We start from the raw sequence: 26,861 nt of genomic DNA, 5'->3' as shown, positions 1-26,861 counted from the left end.
TCCGTGTTTTGCTACCTAAAGCTACTTGTGTGTTGTCTGTATTTGCTTCCCTTCACGAGTTCAGATCGCTCAGTGATCGTCCTTATATTTCTATAATCTGTGGACTCTCAGGATTTAAGCTTGTTTGTGCAGATCCAATAAGTATATCGATCAGTGTAGCTAGAGTTCTGTGCTAATGGCCTTAAGATTCTTTCGCTCGTAGCTAATTCAGAGGCTCGGCGCTAGCTTTGTCGGTTTTTTTGAAAAAGAAAAAAAAAAGATACATGGATATAAAACATTCTTAGTTTATTGAATATTAAGATGCCCTCAGACGCTGTTTCCTGCAGATGACGCGTTTTTCCCCCAGTATCGGTGGTGCTGTGTAGAAGAGGTTAATAAAACATTTACAAATTACCCTTCATCCTTCATGCCGCTTACAGTAAATCAAGCATTGTGGTCAATAAATTAATTTCAACTGAATGGGAGTTGAAAAATAACTTTATTACTTACAAGGCTTGTGGTAATTCTTAGGTGTATTTGAGTTTGACCTTGCAGATCTTTACACTGCTGTTGTCCCACATGTACAGAACTTTTTTTTTCGGGTAATAAGACAGCATAGCCAGGGTGCCATTAGCTGGCCTCAAATCAAAACTTGCATCCAGAGGACTCTCTTTCATCAAATCAAAGGCATATGTGACTCTTCTGTCTTTATCATCTGTAAAATATAGCACCCCACATACAATGAAAGTATTGCCTGCTTTAGTTGTAGGGTAGTGAGTGTTAATGACAGACTCCACGGAGAATGTGTCAGGATTTAACTTTGCAACCATTGTATCATCTTCTGTATCCGCAGCAAAAATGACCCACAGTCCGTTTTCATCCACGGCAAACTTGAAATACGTCTTTGAGTTGCGGGAAAGATAGTTCAGGTTGTTATATCTGCTGTTTGCCATGGTCAGAGTTTTGGTTCTCCTGGTGTTCAGGTCAAATCTGTGAAATGATAATCAATGGTTAGTTAAATAGACCTAAAAAAAAGTCAGTATAGGCAAGTTAATAAAAGTATGTATACCACTAAGACTCACTTTATAAGTCTGTTTGATCCTCCGTTGTGAAAATAAAATGAGCTCTTGTAAACGACATGACCACAGCCCTGGAAGAACCCATTGGCATCTATTGTCTTGGCTGTTGTATTTGGTGATGCTGAAATGTTCCTGTGCTCCACCAGATGTCGACCTGGAGAGGCAGTGTTTTCAAGTTCAAATATACACATGACACAAGTCTGTCTGACTTTTGGTTTCTTTATAAAATGAAAGGAAAATCACCTGAAAAATGATAGGCCAGCCAGTATCGATCTTGATCAACCTGGGATGCGTCGGACATCCAGGCTCCAAAAGTGCTTTGCATTTTGGTGGCTTTCTCTGAACATTTAATGTTTCTAATGTTGCACTCTAAATCAAAGACACATATGCCCTTCAATATTTGTTCGAATTGACACACTTACATTCAAGCATTATTTGAAACATGATTTCCATAACTGACCAGTTTTTGTCAATCGTTCATTGTTTTTCACATTGATCCTGTTAATAGTCTGGAGTGGATATGATGAGTCTAGAAAAAGGGAAGAACAAAAAAAACAAGATGAAGAATAATTAATCATTTCATTTTAAGTATTAGAAACTAAAATTAGTAGTTCATATTATATAAATATGGGACACAAAACACAATCATACCCCTTTCCATGGGTGTATCATTAATGTTTCCAGTGTTGTTGACCCTCTCCAGGTCTACAGATAGTGAGGCTGCAACATGAATGTAAACACAAATAGATTAACACACAACAATAGTGTAATAGTGCAGAATCATTAATCATACTAAAACCAAGTGTTACCTTTACATATTATTCAAAAAGAGTGCTTCCTACCTTTCAATGATGGCTGTGTAGCATTATTGAGTGCATCACTGTTTTGGTCCGCAGACAGTGGAGCTGTTTAATGAAATAAAACATTATATGTATTGTTTGTTTGAAAGTAACTTGCTTTCCTGTTAATTCAAAACAGAGTGCTCCTTGCCTGTTATTGTCGCCTCTGTAGCATTGACCCTTTCGGTGTGCTTCGATATGTCGTGGCTGTCGTTTTGAGGAAGCAATACAGACTCTGAAATTAAAAGTATTGGGTTTGTTTTCATTTAGTTAAAGTTTGTCTTAACAGTATCCTTGCTGCTCAAAATGGTTGTTTACCAGCTTCAAAGGTTGTGTCTTGATGTTTCTCAGAGTGAGAAACATCTCTGTAGATCTCAGTTGAATATGGTGTTGGTGATTCTGAAGAAAGAAAGAGGATATTCAACAAAAAGCGATGGAACCGATGATAAATAAAAGTGTGAAACCAAATGTGTGAATGATCAATATTGATACCATTTGATGACAGTTGCTTACCACTTCTCACGGGTTTATCAATAATGGTTCCCCTGTTATTAAAGGCATCATTGCTTTGTTCTGCAGAATCCGGAGCTTTTTAAAGAGAGGACACATTCAATAAAACGATTTAAAGTTATGGTCATTTGTTTTGCTAATTATTCAAACATCATATATCCTACCTGTTACTAATGTCAATGTTGCCTCTGTAGCATGTTCACTCTTGATATCCTTCAGTGCGCCATGACCGTTTCCTGGATACAGTGATACTGACTCTAGAAGATAAAAAAAGTATAAGTGTTTTGTTTTTTCCTTCATAGAGTCAACGTTTGTCTTCGCAGTCTCCCTCTGGCTCAACATGGCTTACCAGTTTCCACTTTTATGTCTTGATGTTCCTCAGAGTCAGAAACATCTATGTCGTTGTCAGTTGAATGTGGAGTAGTAGGTGATTCTGCAGGGAGAAAGATAATATGCAATAAAAAGTGATCAAACAGATAATACAAATCTCTCTTTTGAGGGAGGAGGAAAACTAAATGTGTGAATGAATAGTGATTCCAAATTGCGAACCCAGTAGACCGTTTCTTACCACTTCTCACGGGTTTATCAATAATGGTTCCCCTGTTATTAAAGGCATCATTGCTTTGTTCTGCAGAATCCGGAGCTTTTTAAAGAGAGGACACATTCAATAAAACGATTTAAAGTTATGGTCATTTGTTTTGCTAATTATTCATACATCATATATCCTACCTGTCACTAATGTCAATGTTGCCTCTGTAGCATGTTCACTCTTGATATCCTTCAGTGCGCCATGACCGTTTCCTGGATACAGTGATACTGACTCTAGAAGATACAAAAAAAGTATAAGTGTTTTGTTTTTCTCATAGAGTCAACGTTTGTCTTCGCAATCTCCCTCTGGCTCAACATGGCTTACCAGTTTCCACTTTTATGTCTTGATGTTCCTCAGAGTCAGAAACATCTCTGTCGTTGTCAGTTGAATGTGGAGTAGTAGGTGATTCTGCAGGGAGGAAGATAATATGCAAAAAAAAGTGATCAAACAGATAATACATATCTCTCTTTTGAGGGAGGAGGAAAACTAAATGTGTGAATGAATATTGATTCCAAATTGTGAACCCAGTAGACCGTTTCTTACCACTTCTTATGGGTTTATCAATAATGGTTCCCCTGTTAGCATCACTGTGTTGGTCTGCAGAAAGTGGAGCTTATAAAAATAAATGAAACATAAATAAACATCATAAAGTTATGGTCAATAGCTTTGCTCATAATAAAAACATTGTATACCTCTTAATATTGTTATTGTTGCCTCTGTAGCGTGTTCTCTATTGGTATTGTTCAATGTGCCATTACCACCATCCTGGTTAAGTGATACTGACTCTACAATTAATAAAGAAAATAGTTTTTATTTGTATATTCAAAGTTTGTCTTAACAGTCTTCCTTTGTGTCAACATTACTTACCAGTTTCCACTTTTATGTTTTGGAGTTTCTCAGAGTCAGAAACGTCTCTGTTGGTTGTTGGATGTGGAGTTGGTGATTCTGCAGGAAGAAAGATGACATTAAACCAGAAGAGATGGTAGTGATATTAAATCATATTAAAATGTGATGTCTTTATTCCTGAACTGCATATCATCAAGTCCTCAGCTCATAAACTTGGCTGTTGTTTATTTCTGTAGAAGATTAAATCCACAGTTTACTCACCAGTAACCTGGAACATCCAGTTAATCCATCTCTCAACGCCAGTTAATTTCTGGTTGTTGTTGTTGTTGTTGTTGTTTTGGGGTGATAATGAAGAGTCTAAAAGATTATACGACAAAGAGATATATTGTGAGTAGTCTACAACTTTTATAAGGTTAGGTGTATATTGTGCTCCTCCACCTGTTTGAATAAACAGCAGCAGATGTGTATTCTGATTCTTACCACTTTTAATGGATGCATCAATAATGGCTCCACTGTTATTGAAGGAATCGCTGTTTTGGTCTTCAGGAAGTGGAGCTGTTGAAGGGAATCCATTATTAAATGAAGTTTTAAAAAAGTAATTTTCACCCCTTTTACTCATAATTATTGAGTTATTCCTACCTGTTAATAATATAGTTGTTGTATACTGTATGTATAAAGGAATGGATAGTAACCAGATAAATAGATGAAACAACTTTTGGATTTAAATGATTATGATCATTTAACATGGCCTTTTTTATTTTTATTATTTATTTTATTCCATGTGTTTATGATTTGTTAAAAATACATGAATAACAAATGTTTTGCTGAATTTTTATGTCCTACCACACATTTTTCACTTTATGAGTTATAGTTTAAACTAAGAAGGTCTGAAGGATTAAAAAGATCTGATACTGACATTTCTATTGAGAAAAATAACAATACTAGGTCTTAAAATAAATCCTTCCAGCTCACCAGAATCTGTATCTCGAAGTATCTCAGTGCCAGTAACATTAATATCATCTGCGGCTTCATGAGCTCGATGTTGCGTTGGTAAGACTGTGGAGAGTCAATAAGACAGCATGAATAACAGAATGAAGTTAAGACCAAACATTTCATGGAGGAGTCGGAGTATCTCTTACCTGCTAATAACTTTATTGATGTCTCTGTAACATTTCCTGTGCTGTTTTCAGTCCACGTGTCATGTCTGTAGGCTGGACGCGGTGACACTAATAAAACAGAATTTAGATGACCATATATTTTTTTACTAAATGAAATACTAAACAAGTATATGGTATACTTTGTCTTGAAACAACAGTGACTGGATAACTGTTAACTGGATTTTATATTTGTTTTTAGAGTGATCTAAATCGAAATGTGAATTGGTGAATACTCAGATCAAACATAGTGAACGTTTCTTACCACTTTTCATTGGGATGTCCTTAATGTTTCCACTGCCATTGAAGGCGCCACTGTTTTGGTCTTGAGAAAGTGGGGCTGTAGAATGAAACATTATGCAACAGTTACAAACATTAACGCTGTTATAGCACCTTTAATCAGATATTTAATTATAATTCAAAACACAGTTAATACCTGTTAATAATCTGATTGATGCTTCTGTGACATTCTCTGAGTTGGTTTTGTTCAAGGTGTCGTGGCCATACTCAGGATGACTTGATACTGACTCTAGATGGAAACATTAAACAAGATGAAAAGTGTTCTCAGGTCTTAAAGGGAAGTTTTCACATAATGGATGCTTACCAGACTCTTTACTTGTGTTGAGAGTTTCTTTAAAGGCAGTAACATTCAGTACGTCTTGTCTCTCATTGGCTGCGTGTGGTGTTGGTGGTTCTGTGGAAATAAAGATATAATATAATGTTAAAGGAAAAGTAACATGAAGACTAAAGTCACAAACAGCATATCATCTAAATCAGGGGTTCCCAACCTTTTTTCCCAAGAGCCCCCCCAAATGACTCCTGTTGGAAGTTGCGCCCCCCCCCCCCCCCCCCACACACACACACACAGCGGTAATTACAGTTTAAAAGTCTCAAAAATGCTACAACTATTTTCAAAAAATGGATGAATGTGAAGTATTTTGTTAAAGGAGGATGAAAGCGTAATTAAGGAGCACTGTTGGAGTGACTTTGATGGTTATTGGACTCAGGATTCATTCATTTGGATTCCCGCTGTATGAAGAACTTAAAGGACGGCGCAAGTGGAAACAATTCACAAAGAGATTAAACTGTTTAAAACTCATGCTCAAAGTAAGCCGGATTTTGCCGATGTGTTTATGTGGATTCAAAAGTCCTAAATAATCTACAAAATGGAGGAGACCGATCTGATCGGAGCAACTGTGAAAAATAATCCAATTGAAACCGGCATGGACAATGACTATGTTTTAGAAAACCCTGGTTTGGACACTTTATGGGCAGAAGAAACATTTCTATTAAAGAAAGAATTATACATTTCTGTCTTTGTATGCCTTTAATACTAACTTGAATGTTTATTCAATTTAATTAGTCAATGATTTTTTATATGTTATTGTAATGTGGAGACAAGGCTTAGTGACAATCATGTATTGCCTTACAATTATATGTAAAAAAAAAAAGTAAAAAAAGTAAAGATAAAAAAAAGTCTAAATATGATATTTGGCCTCAAATCAACTGAGGCCTGGCGCCCCCCCAGCGATCTTTGGCGCCCCCCAGGTTGGGAACCACTGATCTAAATGATTAACTCATAATTGTTGTAGTTCTGAATGTCATCCTACCAGTGTTGTTTATTGTTGAGCTGCTGTTTTCTTTATCCGCCAAAGAAGGAGATGAGTCTAGATATGAAGGAAAAGATTATAAATGAAGTTCTAACTTTTAAAAATCGTTCTAAAATCAATAATAGAACAAATATGATGTATAGAAATTATTTTTAAATATTTAAAATTCGGCATTTAGGCCAATAAAATATATTTTTAATTTTTCAACCACAATTCCTGGCTGGCAGTGTGTAGATCCCTGATTTAGATAAGATTAGATTCTGATTTAATAAAAAGAAATACAATGTTCAGACACCAAAACTTGAAAGTTGAACGAAATATAAAACGAAAACAACATTTAAATGAATAAAAAAGATGTTGTTGTTGTCAGGTAATACTTTTCTGTTAGAGAAGAACTAACGTGCTGATTTATTAATAATGATTCAGTGAAGATGTTCTCACCCGTCAACATGTTGTTTTGGTGGATGTGTTCTTCGATGGTGTTGTTTCTCACTTCATTATTACAGTACCGAGCAGGACAGGGGGGACCGGGTGGGCCGGCTGGGCCCCTCGGACCAGGGGGACCTGGAGATATCAACAAATAGTTAATGACAGTCGCTCTCTACAACAAGATTACAACATTAAAGCTTGAAGGGAAATCAAAACGTTTTTTTCCCCCAAATTAGTTCTCAAAGGTTTTGGTTCTCTTTTTTACTATATCCCACAATAGGATTACGTTTGTAGGAAAACATGTTGACCATCTTATTATTTTAGAACGTCACAAGTAGTGGAGCTAAACAGTTTAAGTTTGTCCTCTATATAAAGAATATACAAAACTTCCTGATGATATAAAATAAAGAGACAGCTTTCCAAATGTTATCTTGAGTCTGATGATCTCTCTGTTAATATACTTATTTATATCTGGTTAAAAAAAATACCTTCAACGAGAATGCCATTGCAGGTCTCTCCTTTAGGTCGGGGGAGCCCAGCGTCTCCTTTGGTTCTGCATTCTCCTTTTTCGCCTGGACGTCCTAGTCATTGACAGATTATTAGTTTAAAACCACTGAGTTGAGTTCCGGTGCACGCCCGAGGAATTATTCTGTTTATTTCAGACGGAAGATCTCTCACCTCTCCTCCCTCGTCTCCCCTCCAGCCCTGGCACTCCCTGCTGTCCTGCTGACCCCGCTCTGCCTGGCAAACCTAACAGGAAAAAGTGCTCTGAATGAAGTAGCAAATTCACTTTAAAGTAATAGTTTATGCAATTAATTAAGATGCCCATTTTTACCTTTTGGGCCAGGTGGACCTGGGGAAAAATAAAACATTGAAATGTTTAACACAAGTTAAATAGAGTAGAGCAGCACACATAAAAGCCACAGCTGATGTATGTCCACAGAGTATGAAGTGCACCTGTTAAACAGACTCCTCTGGAGCCGTTACACAGATCCATGAGGGCTTTGACCTGAAATGAAGAAAACAGAAAAAGCAGATGAGGTCGATGTTGATGGTAAACACATCTGGAGGCTTTCTACAATTCAGTTTGGTTTTTAAATCACTTGGATGCAAACATATTATTTTTCTTTCTCGTGAGACATCTCTCAGGATTTGAAAGACAAAAACAAGATACAACTATAGTTACCTCGCATTTAAGAGCAGACACGATGATTTGACTAATTGATTAAACACAATTGATTAAAGCAGCATTTTGATAATTGATTAATTGTGCATGTTATCTTTAAGCCAAAACTGAACTATTTCTTCGTCTTCTAGGATGGATCGGACAAAAAAAGCTATTTGAAGTTCCTTCCTCTCGGAACTTGTATTGAGCATTGTTTTTACTATTTTCTAGCACATCACAGTTAAAAACAATTAACCCATGCATCTGAAAAAAGTCAAAGTTATTCAAATAAAGTTTTTGTTTGAGTATTACTAATCATTACTTATGATTATTCATCTTTCCGGTCAATAGTAAAAGTAGATATTGTTTTGGTAAAGCACTTGTGTGCCTCTGATATATGTGCTGTCAAAACACACAGGAGCGCCCGCTGGAGAAAGGCCAGGTTCCCGTCAGATGTGAGTGCAGTAGAGGGAGGAGCCGTCACGCTCCACTAAGTATTTATCCAGAAAACTCTCAGTGGAAAAAGATCTCTGCAAAAAGACTTTTAGATTATTTGCATTACTCAGACATGCTTCTTCTCCCAAAAGGGACAAGGAGAAGGAAATGTCTCTATAAAAGATGACAGCAAGGAGTTGTCGATTGCTCCTCTGTTCTGCCTTATAAAAACATTCTCCACTAGTCACATGTTCTTAGAGCCCACATTAAAATCATTAGGTGTCTTACAGGAACCATGGAGTGTGCCATCATCATCATCATGTCTTTCTCCTCTTGGTTCAGATCCTCCTCCTGGTGTCGTCTGCTGCGTTGGAGCTTCCTCAGCTCTCTGGTCTCTGCAGGGTCTTGGTTCAGGACCCCCGCCTGCAGCCTGCAGCTCTGGGACAGCTCCTGCATCTGAGCCTCCAGCCGCACCAGCTCCTCCGTCAGCTCCTTCTGTCGAACCAGCAGGAACACCAAAGCTCCTGAGCTCAGCAGCAGCAGTGCACACAACCCCACCAGCAGCAGCACTTTCCACGCCAGACAAACTCCACTCCTCTCCTTCATGTTTGTGCCCTGTTGCTGCTCTTCTGCTGCAGAGTAATCTGAGCTCTGACACTCACTAGCACATACAGCACATATCTGATAACCAGCCAACAGATGACACGTCAGAGGGAAACTACGCGGGAGAGAAATCAACATGTCAAGATCTGTTTGTAACTCGTAGGACCCAAATGATGCATTGCGTAAGAAAAAGCATCTGGGAAACAGATCAAGTGTGTAGGCCTGCTTGATTCAGAAGCCACTTATGGACATATTTCAAGAATGACATACCCTTCACACACAGTGTAGTGCCTTTCTTTATTCTCATCCTCTTTCTTTCAAAATTGCCATCAGTCAGTCCTACGCAAAATGACATGAAAGTGGAATAAATAAGTGGTGAACAAGGGGATCTTTCTTTGGATCGACAAAAGAGCTTTCACATTGCTTCCAGTAAGTGTGTGGATGTGTGTGCGTGCAATACAATCTCTTTCTAAAAAATTGTTTTCATGAATACTGTTATGGACATCCAAATGGAAGGTTATAGTTACATGTTTTTCTCCCCTTGTGCTGGTGATGTTTCCCAAAATCTATAATTATCAAGTTGAGTCTCTCTACTACAATGAGAGCTGGCTTGGCAGCCAATTCAGGATAACCCCCCCTCCCGACATCTTCTTCAGCAGAATAACAGCTTTTCATTTCGGCTATTCAGGAGCTGAGCTGGAAGGACAGCTCATCAGAAGCAAACAACTTCTGCACAGACACTGATTTTAAAATGTGCATCCATGCTTATTTTGGAAGTAATGGAGAACGGACACTCATTTCAAATGACAAGTGTTTCCATTTTAAAGATGACAATGTCTTTTCCCCCAGTTTCCTTCCTGAATGGCTGGTTAAATCCCTGCTCTCTTTGACACGGGTCAGTCTGACCCAGCTAATTAATTTCCCCTGAATACCCTCCTAACTGGGTGAATTGGACAGTGGGGTTTCTTTCTTTTGAAGAAATGTGAATAAACCCCTATTAATAAAAACTAAAGATACAGAGTACATCGTATGAAAGACCTGTGGGTTTTGCTTTCTTATGAATAAAAAGACTACACTTTTTGGTCCCTCTGAGGCTGCTTTGTGGTTCAGATGTGCGCTGTTATCCTGCCTGTTCACTGTTCGGCCATGTAAAAGTCCTTGTAGCCCCAAGTGGCAGTGTTCCTAAGCAACCATTAAATAAGGGCTTAACCAAGGATTTATAAACACTTGAACCAGTGCGATTTATGAGGAGAATTAAATCATCTGGAAAACCAGCGGAAAGACCTGCCTCTTTTCAAACTTTCCTCTCACTCTTCAGGAGCAGGACACTAGCAAGAGAAGTAAGTGACGTGATTTGATAACTTGTGCATTTTAGAATTTAAATACATTTTCGTAATAGTAACACGATATACATTTAATATATACTGTATTTGCTATATATTTATTTTATGTTGTACTTTTCATCCCTAAATCATTCTTACCTGGTTTATATGTATTTGAATGTCATTTGTCGATGTTATTATTGTGTGCTGTTATTCTTGCTTATTTATGCTTTGCCTTAAAAATCAATAACATAATAAGTAAATGATTTTAATAAATAGATATAAATATTTATTTTAATAATCCTGTTGAAGGTGAATTGTGTAAAAACGTCTTGGTGTGCAAGCAAATGTTTAACCACCTTTTTAGTTGATACAAATACATTAAAACATGTGGACTTTGTTCCTGTGTTGAGACTTAGCCACTAGAGCACTAAAGTGAAACTTTTTTTTGAATTTAACATTTTGAAATGTAATTTAAACTCTTATTCTGCATTGTGTTTCGATGTAGTTCTGCCTCAAATATACTCAGCTAACTCTATATATGCTCTTGGGAGAAGAGACTAATGTTATGAGCATGATAAAACTGCTGTAATGTATAAAGAAGAAAAGGTAATCAGGACAAGAGAATTACAAGGGATTTAAAGGTAGACAGTTTACGGTTCTGTTTTGTAACTAATGGATTAGTTTGTGCTGTCCTCTGGCGAAAGGAGACAGACCTTTATGTGCAGAGGACAGACAGAGTGAGGTGCGTTTGTGAAGAGGATGCAGCCGCTGGAGAAACTCACTGCCATCCTGATGGAGGTCGACTCGGTGTCTGAAATCACCGCCGCCCTTCTTCTTCTTCTGCTGCTGCTGCTCTTCACTGTCTGGAGTCGAACACACCGCTCACATATACCTGGTAAAAGACTTCTGTTCTTATACTTAGCTCGAAAGATTCATCCAATTGTGTGCAAAGGACTGCAGGTGTTGGCAGATAGATACGATTTTTTTAAATGTTCAGCGTTTTGCATTTGAATAATCCCAGTAAATGTTCATAATTTAAAGTAAATGTTTCTGCATCATGATATTAACACAATGACATGATAGTTCACTGATTTCCATAAAGTTAGACCTGTTTTAACTTAAGGCATTGGAGCACACAGTTAATGTATCACCTGCTTCCCTCTGGCAGGTCCTTTCTTCCTGGCAGGGCTCGGTCCTCTCCTCTCCTACAGCAGATTCATCTGGACTGGGATAGGAACAGCAAGCAACTACTACAACAAAAAGTATGGCAGCATGGTCCGAGTCTGGATTAATGGCGAGGAGACCCTCATTCTGAGCAGGCAAGTCAACAGAAATAAACAACTCTGTACATTTACCCATTATTATCTGATAAATCTGTAGTAAGTCAAAGCGTCTTCAGGTCCTCAGCAGTGTATCATGTTCTGAAGAGCGCCCACTACACGGCCAGGTTTGGGAGCAAGAAAGGGCTGGAGTGTGTCGGGATGGAGGGGAGGGGGATCATCTTCAACAGCGATGTCCCGCTCTGGAGTAAAGTGAGGGCTTATTTTTCTAAAGGTGAGCAATTACCTTACACAAGAGAGTATGGAGTCAACGTTTTTTGGTGCATTATTTTTCCTCTTTCTTTGAAGAAACATCTACGTATACAAAAAATATAACCAACGTGGACTTTTCACTCAATTAAAAAGTTTTAAGGGGCCCCATTATGCTCAAAGGGAATTCCAATGGATAAAAGGAAAGCTCTCTACAAACATCAAGTGTCTCTTTTCAAACCCCTGCAGATTAAAGTCTGGCAATCACCACTGTCATTTGTTTTACAGCTCTGACAGGCCCCGGCCTCCAGAGGACGGTGGGGGTCTGTGTGAGCTCCACAGACAAACACCTGGACCGCCTGCAGGAGATGAGCGACCCCTCCCAACACGTGGACGCCCTCAATCTGCTGAGAGCCGTCGTGGTGGAAATCTCCAACAGGCTGTTCCTCAGGGTGCCGCTCAACGGTCAGCAGCAAATGTATAATACAAACTGTGAATCACCTGCCAGCAAACATATGACATTGTTCTCATGTTTTATTGTCTGCTTATAACTCAGAAAAGGACTTGCTGCAGAAAATCCAAAACTACTTTGAGACCTGGCAGACAGTTCTTATAAAGCCTGATATCTTCTTCAAGATTGGATGGCTGTACAACAAGCACAAGACAGCAGCGTAAAGCCGCACATCACAACAACTTAACATCTGCCTCGTGGTTTCTTCAAGCTAATCTCTCTGTTAATTGTTGTGCCAACAGCCAGGAGCTGCAAGATGTGATGGAGAGCCTTCTTGAAGAGAAAAGGAAGATGATAAATGAGTCTGAGAAGTTGGATGATGATCGTGACTTTGCAACAGAGCTGATCTTTGCTCAGGTATGTCTCTTTTAATACATCTATTCCACCAGTCCTATGGTTCCCATCCTGATGTCATGTCATGTTTGCTGTTTACCTTCATTTTCTTTTGAACAGAACATCGGAGAGCTTTCAGCGGATAACGTCCGGCAGTGCGTGCTGGAGATGGTGATTGCTGCACCTGACACTCTTTCCATCAGCCTCTTCTTCATGCTGATGCTTCTGAAACAAAACCCAGACGTGGAGCTGAGGATAGTGGAGGAGATGAACACTGTTATAAGTGAGTAAATGTGTGCTTCATGAATTTCAGTTTCTCTCTAACGAAACTTTTCCAACAAACCTTTAAAGGTGGGGTAGGTAATTTTGGGGAAACCAGCTCGAGTGCGCTAGAATTTGAAAATACACAGCCGGAAAAAATCTGCCACTTCCTTACAGAGCCCCTCCTCCAACACACACGAACGCGCAAATGACCAATGAGGGCACGAGATAAGTTTGTGCATAGATGGAAGGCTGACAGGCAGGTAGGCCATCCAGTCATTTTAGCGGGGCCGGCTAAAATGATTGGTCGTGCTTTTTACAGTGCTACAGCTTCCACAGATGACATTTTTCTATGTATTTATTGTCAAAGCACTTAAGATATACATTGCTATCAGAATGTTAAGAGCATTCCATGGAACATAACAAAAACTGTATCTCGATCCGGTTTCTCAAACTTACCTACCCTTTAATGCTGCTTTTTCATTTCCAGGTCAAAAAGATGAAAACATTGATTATCAAAGCTTGAAAGTGCTGGATAGTTTCATTAATGAGTCTTTGAGGTTTCACCCGGTGGTTGACTTCACGATGAGAAAAGCTCTGGAAGACGACAGGATCGATGGCATTCAAATCCCAAAAGGCACCAACATCATTCTCAACATCGGTCTCATGCACAAGTCTGAATTCTTCCCCAAACCAGAGGAGTTCAGCCTGATGAACTTTGACAAAACAGTAAGTCATCTGAACATTACGCTTTGTAAACAGATACAAAGCCTCAGTGTTTACCCTCTTCTGTTTGGCAGGTTCCCAGTCGCTTTTTCCAACCCTTCGGCTGCGGGCCGCGTTCCTGCGTGGGCAAACACATCGCCATGGTGATGATGAAAGCCATCCTGGTGACCTTGTTGTCTCGTTACACCGTGTGTCCTCGCCGCGGCTGCACGCTTGACAGCATCAGGCAGACCAACAACCTGTCGCAGCAGCCGGTGGAGGACGAGCACGGCCTGGCCATGCGCTTCATCCCCCGGACAGCATGAACCCACACAGGAAGCACCGAGACACACGCAGGGGTTAGATTTGAGGAAAACCAATACAAAGTATGTAAAGTATCAAACTGATACAAAAATATTCCTTGGCCAAAATGTAATAAGTTGCAAAAATGCCACAAACATCAGCAATTTCAAAGTTTGAAATTTTGTTTGGAAGTTACATCAGGTGTTTTTACTACCTTGCCATTATTGACCTTTAGAAAACAAGGTTGGAGGTTTTAGCTGATACAGAGCAGAGAAGGCTTGCTTTGCCAGCCCTTGGGATAACAGGGTGGACATGTATACATAGTTTGTTGTCTTGAGGTCACAAAAAACAATATAAAGGCAAACGAATAAAACTACATTTGATGTGTTGCCAACTTCCTTTTGTCTCATTTGCTTTTCACATTAATCCTAGTTCAAACCTGTTCAGATGTACTGTTGTTATGTCGTGTAAATATGTGTTAGTGTGTTTTGTATTCATCTGTGTTTTCTTTGGAAGCTCAGAGATGCTGTTGGTCTGTTTTTAAAATCCCACCCTTGTTTTGTTTTTCTCTGCTGTTTAAGACTCAAGCACAGGCCAAAAAGAAGGTTTGCAGGGATTATCTGTACCGTTTTCAAAAGAAATGTTTGATCTTTCAAACAGGAGAGGAAAACAAATTGCCAAGATTTCTTTTTGACATCATGGGGAAATGAAATCACACCTGGAAAAAATCATGATTGATTTAAGTGTTATTTAGAACATAGGGAGAAGGGCACTTCCTATCCTGTGCACCTCATCAGAGTATTAGTATCATATGAAAATATTTTCTTTACTGTAATAGTCTTTTTTTTGCTTCCAGCTAATATGTGTGTATTTAATGAATGAATAACAATTGAGTCAAAGTTTATTTACATGTGTATTTATTCATAAGTTAGCAGAATGCAGTGACAGGCACAACATTGATTTCCTCTGTACCACAGGCACAAATCAAACACGCCTCCTGGCATTAGATCATAAGGCGTTGGGTTAGAGTTGAGTTTCACACACATTGTTAACTTCATGCCGTGCCTGCAGTCAGGACACAGGCCACAAAGAACTTCCCTTCAGGTTGGGTAAACTAAAACAGGCTGAGACAAGTCAAATCTCTCACAGCACGGTCAAATGAAGGAGCACTGTGACTTTTTTCTTTCAGAGAAATTAATATAAAATATTTTCTGTAAGAATATAAATCCAATAAATATGTTTTTAATACTGCATTGATACAAAAATATAATAATCAAAGACCACTAAAAATCCACCTTTCAGCGAAACCCACAGAAACATGAATGCATAGATCACCATATCACGCAGAAGGCAGCGTCTGCAAAACATGAGGGAAAACTGAAACGCTCCTCACATTAACGCACAATATGGACATGGAAGAGTTAAATGATCATTGCAATTTTTATGACGACACACTCTCTTCATAGATGTAAGAAACAAGTATAACGGCTGCATTCAGTGTCAGCATAATGCAGTCCTTAAGACGTAGAGACAAACAGGCATGTAAACATTTTCCTTGTGTTTAAACTTCAGCCATAAGGATGAGCAGGTTGAGTTAGAGTGCTTAAAATGTTCCTATCATGATTTGATTCCTAACCAGGAAAAATATATACATTTAATTTGGTACTGCTAAAAGATCCTTCCTGTGCTTCTCCTCAAGACACCTTATAAACAACATCAAGCAACCCAATGCATGTGTCCTTGTGTCAGCGCTTCACTCAGTATCGCCTGTACATCTTTTCACTGATTACAAATCACTGTTATGATTGTTCTAGCCTAGAAAATAAAGCAGATTTGATATCAATCATTTTACCAATCAGAAAGCAGGACATGATATTTGAGTATTTAGCATGCAGACCAGCAGCAAAACACGTACTGTAGAGATTCATGATTTCCCCTTCATACCAAGAAAACTATACTTATTTCCTCCCTAACAGTGTTTCAACCATAGAAGTATTCAAGTCATCATGTAGCCCTGTCGAAATCTTAAGACATTATTGTTATTCTTTAACATCAAACACCCTAAGTAGCTTAAAAACACAATCTCTTGGCCCTGAGGTTATTATTACCAGCCATGTCTTTCAAATTCTGTAAATAATTACACCAGTTCAACGATCACAAATGAATGCTTCATGGACAAAACGTTTTAGTTGTAGTGGAAGAGATAAACAGATGGTTAACACAGTCATATAAAGATTAAATGCATCTGTGTTGTCTACTTCCTCTTCAGTGTTTAGGGTTTGGTGATTGTGTTGCTCAGCAGTGTATGTTTTTGGGGGGGGGGGGGGGGGGGGTCAGTGCTCCTGTAAGGCTCTCTGACAGAAGTACATCAGGCAGTCGGGCAGGTCGGGGACCGGAGAGCGCAGCCACACGGCCAGAGTCCCGGCGTGCAGGCGGCAGTGCATCAAACACGGCTGATCCTGTAGGAGACGGCAAGCTACAATGCCCTCCATGCCTGGAAGGACAATTAAAAAGGTTATGTATTCAGTAATAGCATGAAATATAAAACATATCAACAACACACATATCAATCATTAGTCAAATACTGCATCACATATGTAGGTCCATTTTTAAGTCAACGTGTAGGTCAGTTTGAGATGCCTTCAAATAATAAAAAACAATTCAACAGGTTATTTTAGAAACAGTTGTTACAAGTGGGAATTTGCAAAGGCTGAGACAACGCATTCATTCACAACTTGATGCATTCTCTCATACACACAACCTTACAATCATTTGACTTTCATGCCTACTTTCAGCCTCCTATGGCAACAGCTGTGACCAAAAAAGAGAGGGAACATCTTGTTGCCTGGACTGACGGAGCAAGCTATGGAGCTGCCGCGGTTGCCTCAAGAAATGCTAAATGTGTTTTCACCTATGATTTCCACGACATGAAGCTGGAGTTTCTTCTTCAGCACACTCAGAGAAGCTGCGAGAGGTTCAGGGTCGTCACTGATCAGCGTCAGGTTCTGCTTTGTGTCGTGAGAGAAGTCTAGCCACATCGTCCCGTACTCCTCTGTGGACAGGGTCAAAGGTCTGAAGAAAACGTTTGAAATAACAGTCAGCAACTAACCGTCTCTGCACGGACATTTGGAGAAAAGGAAAACAGAATCACCTGATGAAGCTGGAGAGAGGCAGTTTGTACGAGAACTGCACCGACTGAGGCGTCCCGACAGGAAACTGGTAAGAAACCGTCCCGACCAGTTCAACGTGGACTGAGGGTCTCTTCACAGACAGGGAGTACTGACACACTGCTACACTGTGGCCCCTCGCCCCCCCCACTGCACCGTCACATTCACAGGACACCTGAAACACATGACAACACACTGCCATTTAATATAATAATAATAATAATAATAATAATAATAACAACAATAATAATAATAGCAAAGTTGTATCTGTTTAGGACTTTTCTGTGTGCTCAAAGTGGGTAAAATAAGCGAGATATTAAATAAGATAAAATAATAATAATTAAATAAAAGCAACACAGAAATAAGACACAATTAATAAATATAATAAAATATAAAAGTAGTAAATACAAAAATACAACTTTTAAAAAAGAGAAATAATGGTGGGATGTTACTACGGTAATTAAAAGCGTAGTTAAAAAAGTAGGTTTTAAACTGAAGTTAAAAAATGTCTGCAGAGTTTTTGGACTCATTCTTCTTGGTAAGGGGTTTTTAAGTTTGGGGAAGTAGTCAATAAAAGCTTCTTCCCAAATTTTATTTTGAGGGACTTTGGGAATATAAAAAATATATATATGAAAGGCTGATAACTATAAGGCTACAAAATAATGTGCTCCATAATTACTGTACCTCAAGTTCCTCTGAGTCCAGCTCCAGTAGAATCTGTTGGATGTCAGAGTCAGAGGAGTTGTAGATAAAAACCACCAGCACTAAATCACCCTCTTTCTGCACGTGACAGGCGGAGAGATCCAGGCTTTGGTCGGAGCTCAGAGAAGTGATTTCTGAGTGAGAGAGTCCAGAGAGTTCAGCAGGAAGATAAGAACTGAGCAACAAGTCTTTAGGTGGCTCTTCATGTGGAGCCGGATCAGCTGCAACCAGAGCGTCATCCCCAACGAGAGAGGGGCTGCTTCCCTTCACGTCACTGTCAGGCAGCTCTTCATCACAGGAGCCGTTAGTCTGTTCCAGAGGAGAGACGTCCGGCTCGGAGGTGATGCGGGAGTCCAGGAGGTTGTTACACATCAGGGTATCCACGGTGATCGGTGGAGAGACCAGGGAGTGGGATATGTTCTCGCTGGCACCAGAGGATGAGGCGGGACTTCTGGCTTTTCTTCTGAAGCGCTGGGGTGTCGGCTCAGATTTCCCCATCTGTTAAAAAGAAGATGTTATAACAGGTGCACTTACAGTGCAGGGTTTTTGGTCTGTTATATTTGCAAAGGGCTTCAATATCACAGCAGAGTGGGAAATAGAGCTGATACAATGAAATTATAACAATTTTTGTAACTGAATATTTTAAATAATCTTCAGAACAAAAATGGCAACATTTGGCTCCAGCATCTCTGATATGAGGATTGTGTTTTTTTTTGTATTGTGTTAGATTTTGGAAAAGACATTTAAAGATGTCAGCTCAGGTTGTGTCTTAGAAGACTTTTCAACATTTCTTGACATTTTATATGAAAAAATGTCTGATTTAATTGAGGAAATTAATGGCGGATAAATAAATTTAAAAAATCATTAGTTTGTAAAACATTAATCCTGCATCCCCCTACATTTTGAATTCTGTGAAGTTGCATTAAGCACCAGATTCTTATGTCACATGTCTGCTGCTGCTTCACAGTAAATGTTCACATAAGTCTTCATTTGATCTGACACTAGAATTATAATATCAGACAAATGTGTGCATTCCCACTTAAACGGAAAAATATAAGAATCCAACATCTCACCAAACACACAGAGCTGTGGGAGCTGAGGCCCACAAACAGCGACGAGGCCAGCTGCTGTTTCTCTAGCTCGGGCTCGGGGGTGGGGGTGGGGGTCTGGCTTTGTGACCCGTCAGCCCCTCCCTGCTGGCTGGGGGACCGGAGGGTACTGGGGACCTCCACATGGGCTGACTCCTCCGCAGGTTCCCTCTGCGCCAGGTAGCCCTCCTTCCCCCACACCCGCTTCACACCATCCAGCTTCAGACTAGAGGAGCTGGTACAGAAATCAAAGTATGAGCATTAGACCAGTCGTGCATTTGTGTGTAAGCTGTTGTTCTGTGTGAGTCTACATACCCTCCTTTGTGAGAGAGGTCATTGCTATTGCCCGACAGCCCGGAGCTGATGGACAGCAGCATGGGAGACTGTCTGTCTGTGATGCTGCAGGAGGACATGCTGAGGGGCAGGGACAGGCCGTATGGCTCCAGGCTCAGCGCTGAGGAGGACAACACAGTCAGCACAAATCAAAACAAAGCCAAATCTGCCACAATCTGAAGCTCAGTGTCTCACCTTTGGCCTGAGCTAGTTCCTCCTGCCGTTGGTGCGGAGGCTTGTATGGAGCAGCGCCAGCAGCCAACGCCTCTGACACAAATCCATCCAGAAATGAAAGAGAGGAATCCACCTGGAAAACAACACCAACAGTATGTTAGACTTCTCCTTTATCCTGAGATCATTCTGAAGAGTTAGAGACTAAAGAAGTTACGTGTGCTTGCAAATCAATATCTTATCAACTCTTAGTTGTGCAACAAAAGACCACAAAATGACTAGAGGAAGCATCTTAATCGAATTAAGAATATTATTATTGTTCTCTACTTCCATCCGATACTTAATGCAGTTCAATCGAAACCCACCAGACTACTTAAAACATGCCTAAACAGCCGCTTTGATCTCAACTGAAAGGATGATGAAAACAATCATTAATGTAATTAGCTGGTTGTCATGGCGGGCAAGTGCATGCAAGTCCTGTTTCCCTAACATCAGATAATGAGCACTTAACTCTGCCAGACAGAATGAACTACAAAGAAACATCATACTCTGTGGTTACAAGAAATAAAACGTTTACAATGTTTTTCTTTCCACAAGTTTCAACAGGAGCAGATACAGTGTTTTTATGCAACCTGTTTCTAGGAATACTGATGGGAAACAACATCACATTGATAAATGCCCTACAATGTAACATCATTATTGTAACTCTGCAGCCCCACGTTACCTCCAGGGGCTCCAGGCCGGTGTGTCGGGGTAACACCCGGGCTCGTAGCTCCGGGTCCTGGCTGAGGTGCCGCAGCTCCTGGGCCCTCTGCCTCAGCACCGTGTCCAGAGAGCTGCTGTATGTCTCAGAGACCCCCCGAACCACAGAGACACCGGCCCCTCCCTCACAGAGCTTAGTCATGGCCATGAGGACCCAGCTCTTAGTCTCACTGCTGGTGGTCTTCATGTCTAACAGCTTGGCCAGCAGCCTCAGGACTGTGTCCACTTCAAGGTCCGCTCTCAAACAGGAGTATTCCCCAAGGACCTGTGCATGGCAGAGGGGGGGCCAAGCTTTAGTGTGTTAATCACTCAATGTGGAAGGAAAGGGTCAAAAGTAGAATTGTTGGGGTTGTTTTAAGTTTTAACTGCGACTTTGTGTATTCTTGTGTCCTTCCTGTGAAAATGAGTTCCTTGGTCTCAATTTTAACTCTTAAAAGTATGCTTATGATCTTGCTGGACATGTTTGAAACTCTTGGTCTGGCTCTTGTCTTGTAAGACTTCTTAAGTGCCCGTGAGCTTCCTGAGATCTTGACTGATCATCCACCAGGAGACACACCAGCATGACTCTGCTTTTATCGCCTGGGGCATAAAACTTTGATATTAATTCCCTATCTGAGTAACTTAGGCCACAAACTGTTTAAGATATTTTAGAGCAGGGGTTTTCAAAGTGTGGGTAGGTGAGCCCTCCCCTCAGAGAACATAAGAACAGCCGCGCCCCCCCTCCCAATTATTATTGCTGTTATTATTATTATTGTTGTTGTTGCTATAATGCAAGGGTATTCAATTTCATTTCAAAGAGGTCCAGTAAGAGAAAATGTAATTAAATGCTCTGTTTTCGCTGTCTACCTTCCGCCATTTGAAATTACTCCGACTGTTTCTCTCCTCTTGTCTCGTCTCTGTGTGGGTTTGAATCTATCGTGCTGACTGCACCAATTTGATTGGCTGAGTAGCGTCACCTCCTTAAAACATTAAACAATAACTTTTTTAAACCTTTACATTTTTATGTTTTAAACATATTGTATAAAACTCCCCCACTACTCGGACTATTCCTTGCACCCCTCTAGAATAAGCCCGAATGGTCTCAACCATATTGAATCAGTAACGTGCACTTGTTATTATAACAAGATCGCAAGGACACTGGTAGCGATCGGAAAATTGAGTGTTGTTCAGTTTGTGTGTTGTGGAACATGCGTGTCCGTGCATGATAATATACCACACACCAAATTACAATTGCATGTTCAATTCACTACCCTGGAAGTTAATACAGTTGTTAAAGTTGGAACAGCCTGTGGACAGCCGTTCTTCCTTGCATGTCAGTCGCCGACACCTTCTTACAGAGGACAGGCACATCTAGCTGCAGCACGACCCGTATATTTCCGCACGCCGTGTTCTCAAGACATATTTTTTTTAACATTTTCAACATGGTGGATAAATCCTTATATGCTCCCGGTAACACACTGAACGTCAACTTTGCTTCCTTATTACACTCACCCCTACTTTAGTGGGAACAATGAGTCTGCGTCTTTGATGCACACAGGAATAAACGCAGATCATACTCTGGCTGCAGCCTTTACCGGTACTCGCTTTTGATCAAAGTCAATGCGGAAAACCTGCACTCACACAGGTAGGTGGCGGTGAAGGGAATGAGCACTTTTACAGCCTTTTTGGCGAGGTGGGGGAACTCGGTCTCCACAGACAGCCACAAGTGGGCAAGTGTCACTTTACTCGTCTTTTTCTCGTTCTTTTGTGTCTCACGCTGCGCCTCCCCTGAAGCTCTCTGGCGCCCCCCAGGGGAGGCGCGCCTCACACTTTGAAAACCGCTGTTTTAGAGCATTCCCACATTTAAATTATATGGTTTCTCTAAGGGGATTGCAGTATAACATTTCTTTTTTTATTTTACTGCATTTTATTCTAAACTGTCTGAAAACCTAATTCCTCCTGGGGACCAAAAAAAACTTCCTGTTCTGATTCTGTCTTTCATCTTCTTTTAAATGCCTGCATATTGTGAAGTTATAAGTAGAGTATGAATTAAACCAGACCTTTTTGGTTACGCTGCTTTTTGTTCTTCTTATCATTTCAGAACATTTATACAAACTGCTCTTTGTCCCACTAGCACTCACCCAGCTGATGACTTGGAGGAAGCGCTGAGGCAGTTTGCCAGGCTCTCCTTGCAGCAGAGAAACATACGAATCCACAGCAAACAGCCTCAACTTCCTGTCTTCCTCCACGCTGTCAAACCCTGGGTCATTAGAGGAAACAATTGCATTGCAAAATGATAATAAACATTGGTATCAAATGACTGTAAGTAAGTGTTGGGGTATCTCACCCTCAGACAGGAGTTTCAGGAAACTGTTGGGGATGTCCGGCTGCATCGTGTCTCCTCCCACTGAAAACACCGTGCTCATGGTCTCAATGAACCACTCATTGTCCGGTGCATATGTATAACGGTTCATAGGAAAACATTAACACAATAAATACGAACAAACAAGGTATGAATAATGATTAACAGAGTTTGTAACCCTCTCTATTTGAAAAAAACAAAAGGCTTGTTTGTCAAGATCGTGAGCTTCCAATGGTCTGAAACAAGACAGTATGTTGGTTGGAATAGGCCTGAATAATTGCCTCTTGAGTTCAGGTGCATTAGGAAGCTTATCTTTTAGGAAAGCTACTTTTCTCCATCATGAAGTTATACAATGCAAAATGTGCTTCTTGAATCAGAAAAGCAATTCCAGTTGGAGGCTCTTATTTCAACATGTATAGCAGCGTCATTTGTGACTGGTGTACTTCATAATTTTCTTTCCATTCTCTGGGAGCAGTGGGCCACCAAAAGATACAAATACACGTGTTAAAGGATATTTTTCCGCCAGTTCTGCCACCTTCCCCACCAGGTCAATGGTGGTGTAGTCATCTTTGTTGATGCGCAGAAACTCCAGCATCTTATCCACGATGACTGTGACATTCTGGGCGTTGGTGATCCGAAAGAGTAACTCCAGAGTCTACAAGAGAACAGAACGAGAACTATAATGCTGCAAGCCCACCATACTAAGACACCTAAATCCAGACTCCAGCAGTATCTGCCTCACCTCACGCTTGATGATGAGGTCGGGGTGATCGAGACACTCGATGATGGTCATCTGATGCTGCAGGGCCAGTTTGGGATCCTGCTGGACCACGTAGGTGAGGGCCTTTAAACCTACAGAAGCAATTCATAAACCAGTTACTACAGTGTACATCTGAGATCCTGATTGTTGGAGAAAAACATCATTTGAATCTTACCGAGATATTTGAGGTTAATCTTCGATGACAGAACAAAGTTGCCAATGCACTTTGCAGCTTTTTCCAAAAGTTCCGATTTGGGATGAATTGTGTAAATACATTTTACACACTCAAATAATATTGCTGTAAATATAAAACAGATTTCAACAAGTCATTAAAGACATTACTGAAATGATTTCACACAACCAAATGTACCAAAGCAGCATTTTAAATGTCACATACCATAGGTGATGTTATGATTAATCTCAGCTCTTCGTAAGGACTCGTCGAGGACTTCATACATGATCTCACTTGTACTGTCAAAAATAATGACGGACTCAAAACATGTACTTGCAAGCATTTGAGTACAAAAACATCAATGCATAACCCGCAGATTCCTGTGGAGAAAATAATGAATATTTACCTCTGGTCATTCTTCCCAAGTAAGCACATTATTCTGAGGAGCTGAATTTGCAGCCATGGAGCAGGAACACTGTGATAGTTGAAATCCATGGGCAGTTTTCCTCCCACCACTTGCTTCAGTATGGTGACAAAACTTGTCGTCAGGTCCTTATAACCTTCTGGATTCTCCTGTAAGAAAAATAAAAAACCAGTGATGAAACTGGATCAGTAAATCAAAACGGAAAGTCCAAAGTCTAGAAAAATGTATTACCTCGATCAGCTGTAAGTAGATGTGTAGTGAAGCTGTCATGACGCCGGGGTCCTTGTCACACAGAGCTTTGCGAAACTTGTTGTGGATGTGTTGAACTTGATTCGGTGCTATTAGGTAGAATTTATACAGTGCCAGGACTGCTTTTCTTCGAATGATTTCCCTTCAAAAGGTTAGAAGAAACCCTTACTATCAAAAGATTTAGGCAGATTTTTCACGTTGTAGTTGAACACATATTGGTATCTAGATAGCATTTCTTACTTTGGGTGGTTTAGTTTCTCCTCCACCAGAGGAAGGATTGCAGGAATCATATCTTTGGGAAACATCTGGCTGACAACAGTTAGAGCCATGCACACCTCAATGAGGTTTGTGCTCTGAAGATCCTGGAAACACAACATACATCAACACCTTGTGGCAACACCGCAGATCACAAAATGCTGTAATGCCAAACACCTACCTTTAATACAGTGTTCACAAGAAGAAGAAGCAGCTCATGACTTTCATTCAGGAACAAAGACACAGCGAGATAACCTAAAAGTCAGACGCATGGAATTATTCTTCTGCCTAAAGCACTATAGGAAGAGGCAATGGACTATGGTCAAAAAAAGGTTTAAAAGTGATACTTATTTAACTTAAAAAAGATGCTATTCATGAGATTTAGTCAGTATTGCAAAAACACGAATGAGTGATAATGTCAAAAGAACATACCGACTCTTTTCTCCAGAGCGGTGCCTTGTTGAGCCAGTTTGATGGCATGAATATAGCTGAACGAAGCCTCATAGCCGAGCATTTCACAGTAGATCGCTCTCACCATGAGCTCCTTCATCTGCCTCTGAATCAGATTATGACACAAGGAAGAAGTGAACAAAAACATCTATCATTTTAGACATCAATGGACCTATTTCAATTATTTGTGACCAAATCAAATTGGAAAAAGAGGAGATTTGTACCATGGAGGTGTTGGGGGAGGAAACCTGTTCTTTGATGGATGTTAGCTCACGCTGAATCAGTTTTTCCTCCTCCTGTAAAAGGAGTAACACAATTATTATCACATACAGAGAAAATGCTTGTTTATGTTGATAAGACCATCAAAATGACATACTTCAGCTGATGAACTACATATCAGAATCTCAAAAGTATTAAACAACTTTTGTGGTGACGTTATTAAGTGAGATATTATTTGGTGATGTTATCTCTGACATAGTCTGATCTGTATTTAAAAAATATTTTAAAATAAAGTTGTTATTAAATCAACCAAAACAAATACAAAAAACGTTTTCTTGGCGTAGTATGTTATGCTGGTGTTCAATGAAAGACAAGTTCTAGTGACTTAAGCGATAGACAATGCTTCAAATTGAACATTAGTTATTATGTCTAGTTAATAACATTGACTGTGTAACTCATTCCTGATTGGTGCGTTCAGGTGTGTGTGGGAAACTACAAAACCAAGGACTTTAGAATAAGAACAGCAGCAACACTTTTTAATAACGTTCATATTTTCCTTCAGGATGAACTTTTCTGCAACCCAGTGTGTGAATGCAAAGCATAGTGGCAGCTGACTCTTAACACACTTAAAATATCTGGGTTTATAACAAGCACGTGAACGTACCAGCAATAACAAGTTTTAAAAATAGTCCCAGCTCTGATTTCACCTGTGGTAGCACGTGATAATAACAACAACAGAAAGGTTGTCTATAAATCACTCCAACACGTAAGGAATATAATAGAAACAGGATATAAAAGCCATTCAGTAAGTAGATTAAAACACAAATGCCTCTTTTTTTTGTTAGCCCTAAGCTAACGTTAGAGCACATGATCAACAACACACATCTAATTTCTCCTAAGCTCCAGTTTTTGGGGAAAGACTCACATGTTTGGAGGTCAGCTCGGTGATCCCTCTGATGAGGTTTCCTAGCTTCGAGCTGGAGGACAGTTTATTGGATCCAGGCTGGGAGTCTAGAGACAGCAGACCAGGCAGAGCTGTCAGGGTTTTCTCAACAACATCGCTCATTTTGTCACCGAGAAGAGGGTCCTGGAAGCAGTTTTGTTTCTTTCTTAATACACTTATTTAATCATCTATCCATCTCAGTAAGAGTTTCGTAAACAGAGTCAGGGAAAATCTATTGTTAAACAGTTAAAAATATCATAAGAGGTAAAATGCTAGCTTGCAAGTCGGCCATTGTTTTGAATCAGCAGACTGGCCAAGGCTGGGTGGCGATGTCACTTCCGTTTGTGTTTAGGGAACTTTATGTAAACCTTCAAGGGAGACACAACAGGGAATTGGTCAACTCTTTAACTAATAGATATTAACATGACGTTTCCCGTTCGATTACTTACATTACATAAGTTACCTTACCCATTAAATTGTTTGTTTAAAAGTGAAAATGATGAATGCTAATTTGCATGGATTTCCAGAAAAGATATCTGAACAGGAGGGATTTTTTGGATATCTCTTTTTATTACTTCGTAAATAATCCTGTCATCAGCAATAACATTTAAAAAAGCATA

At 40.0% G+C, this 26,861-nt stretch overlaps 3 protein-coding genes and 1 long non-coding RNA gene across 4 annotated transcripts; 1 reads left to right on the top strand and 3 right to left on the bottom strand.

Moving 5' to 3' along the window:
- Positions 1–268: 268 nt before the first annotated feature.
- On the bottom strand, positions 269–9,291 carry LOC307041677 (uncharacterized protein). The gene is made up of 31 exons (XM_079685146.1): positions 8,924–9,291; positions 7,993–8,044; positions 7,871–7,888; positions 7,714–7,785; positions 7,524–7,616; positions 7,048–7,170; positions 6,607–6,663; positions 5,601–5,690; positions 5,433–5,525; positions 5,262–5,336; positions 4,982–5,068; positions 4,815–4,898; positions 4,323–4,397; positions 4,104–4,199; positions 3,864–3,941; positions 3,689–3,781; positions 3,540–3,608; positions 3,321–3,404; positions 3,137–3,229; positions 2,976–3,050; positions 2,757–2,840; positions 2,572–2,664; positions 2,411–2,485; positions 2,216–2,296; positions 2,049–2,132; positions 1,901–1,963; positions 1,710–1,778; positions 1,519–1,587; positions 1,302–1,427; positions 1,062–1,212; positions 269–969 (listed from the first exon to the last, which is right to left on the bottom strand). Exons 1-31 carry the CDS (start codon positions 9,239–9,241, stop codon positions 507–509), a joined length of 3,183 nt encoding a protein of 1,060 aa, XP_079541272.1. The 5' UTR covers positions 9,242–9,291; the 3' UTR covers positions 269–506.
- Positions 9,292–9,361: 70 nt separating this feature from the next.
- On the bottom strand, positions 9,362–13,175 carry LOC307041683. Its single transcript, XR_013808844.1, has 4 exons — positions 13,037–13,175; positions 11,715–11,788; positions 11,346–11,455; positions 9,362–9,577 (listed from the first exon to the last, which is right to left on the bottom strand). It is a non-coding gene; the product is annotated as an uncharacterized lncRNA (long non-coding RNA).
- On the top strand, positions 9,587–15,040 carry LOC307041679 (aromatase-like). Its single transcript, XM_079685149.1, is given in 10 exon segments — positions 9,587–10,578; positions 11,268–11,458; positions 11,732–11,882; positions 11,963–12,117; positions 12,381–12,640; positions 12,642–12,763; positions 12,846–12,960; positions 13,057–13,219; positions 13,688–13,926; positions 13,998–15,040. Coding segments are annotated over 9 exon segments (1,572 nt in total). The 5' UTR covers positions 9,587–10,578; positions 11,268–11,322; the 3' UTR covers positions 14,229–15,040.
- A 65-nt stretch (positions 15,041–15,105) lies between these two features.
- Positions 15,106–26,559, bottom strand: ap4e1 (adaptor related protein complex 4 subunit epsilon 1). The gene is made up of 21 exons (XM_079685145.1): positions 26,224–26,559; positions 25,304–25,375; positions 25,062–25,185; positions 24,811–24,884; positions 24,615–24,736; positions 24,357–24,516; positions 24,108–24,274; positions 23,927–24,000; positions 23,705–23,827; positions 23,512–23,621; positions 23,285–23,424; positions 22,755–22,867; positions 22,549–22,667; positions 20,391–20,693; positions 19,691–19,802; positions 19,478–19,616; positions 19,148–19,397; positions 18,057–18,572; positions 17,357–17,547; positions 17,117–17,277; positions 15,106–16,699 (listed from the first exon to the last, which is right to left on the bottom strand). The coding sequence occupies exons 1-21, from the start codon at positions 26,362–26,364 to the stop codon at positions 16,539–16,541; spliced, it is 3,372 nt and encodes a 1,123-aa protein (XP_079541271.1). The 5' UTR covers positions 26,365–26,559; the 3' UTR covers positions 15,106–16,538.
- Between the last annotated feature and the right edge of the window lie 302 nt (positions 26,560–26,861).

Source organism: Notothenia rossii, assembly GCF_949606895.1.
Source record: "Notothenia rossii genome assembly, chromosome: 5".
Lineage (NCBI taxonomy): Eukaryota > Metazoa > Chordata > Actinopteri > Perciformes > Nototheniidae > Notothenia > Notothenia rossii.
The sequence above is the reverse complement of the archived record's forward strand: the minus strand, read 5'-3'. Positions and strand labels throughout refer to the sequence as shown.

What these genes read in the sequence shown, in the direction of transcription:
- LOC307041677 (XM_079685146.1), bottom strand. Translation starts at nt 9,241, where the DNA reads ATGAAGGAGAGGAGTGGAGTTTGTCTGGCGTGGAAAGTGCTGCTGCTG. An exon ending in ATCAATCAGATTATTAACAG is followed by an intron (nt 5,337 to 5,432) that starts GTATTAACTGTG and finishes TTCATTCTACAG; the next exon opens with CCCCACTTTCTCAAGACCAA. An exon ending in TGATAAACCCGTGAGAAGTG is followed by an intron (nt 2,297 to 2,410) that starts GTAAGCAACTGT and finishes TTCTTTCTTCAG; the next exon opens with AATCACCAACACCATATTCA.
- ap4e1 (XM_079685145.1), bottom strand. Translation starts at nt 26,364, where the DNA reads ATGAGCGATGTTGTTGAGAAAACCCTGACAGCTCTGCCTGGTCTGCTG. An exon ending in GTGGCAGAACTGGCGGAAAA is followed by an intron (nt 22,868 to 23,284) that starts ATATCCTTTAAC and finishes GAACCGTTATAC; the next exon opens with ATATGCACCGGACAATGAGT. An exon ending in TGGACTCAGAGGAACTTGAG is followed by an intron (nt 17,548 to 18,056) that starts GTACAGTAATTA and finishes CATGTGTTTCAG; the next exon opens with GTGTCCTGTGAATGTGACGG.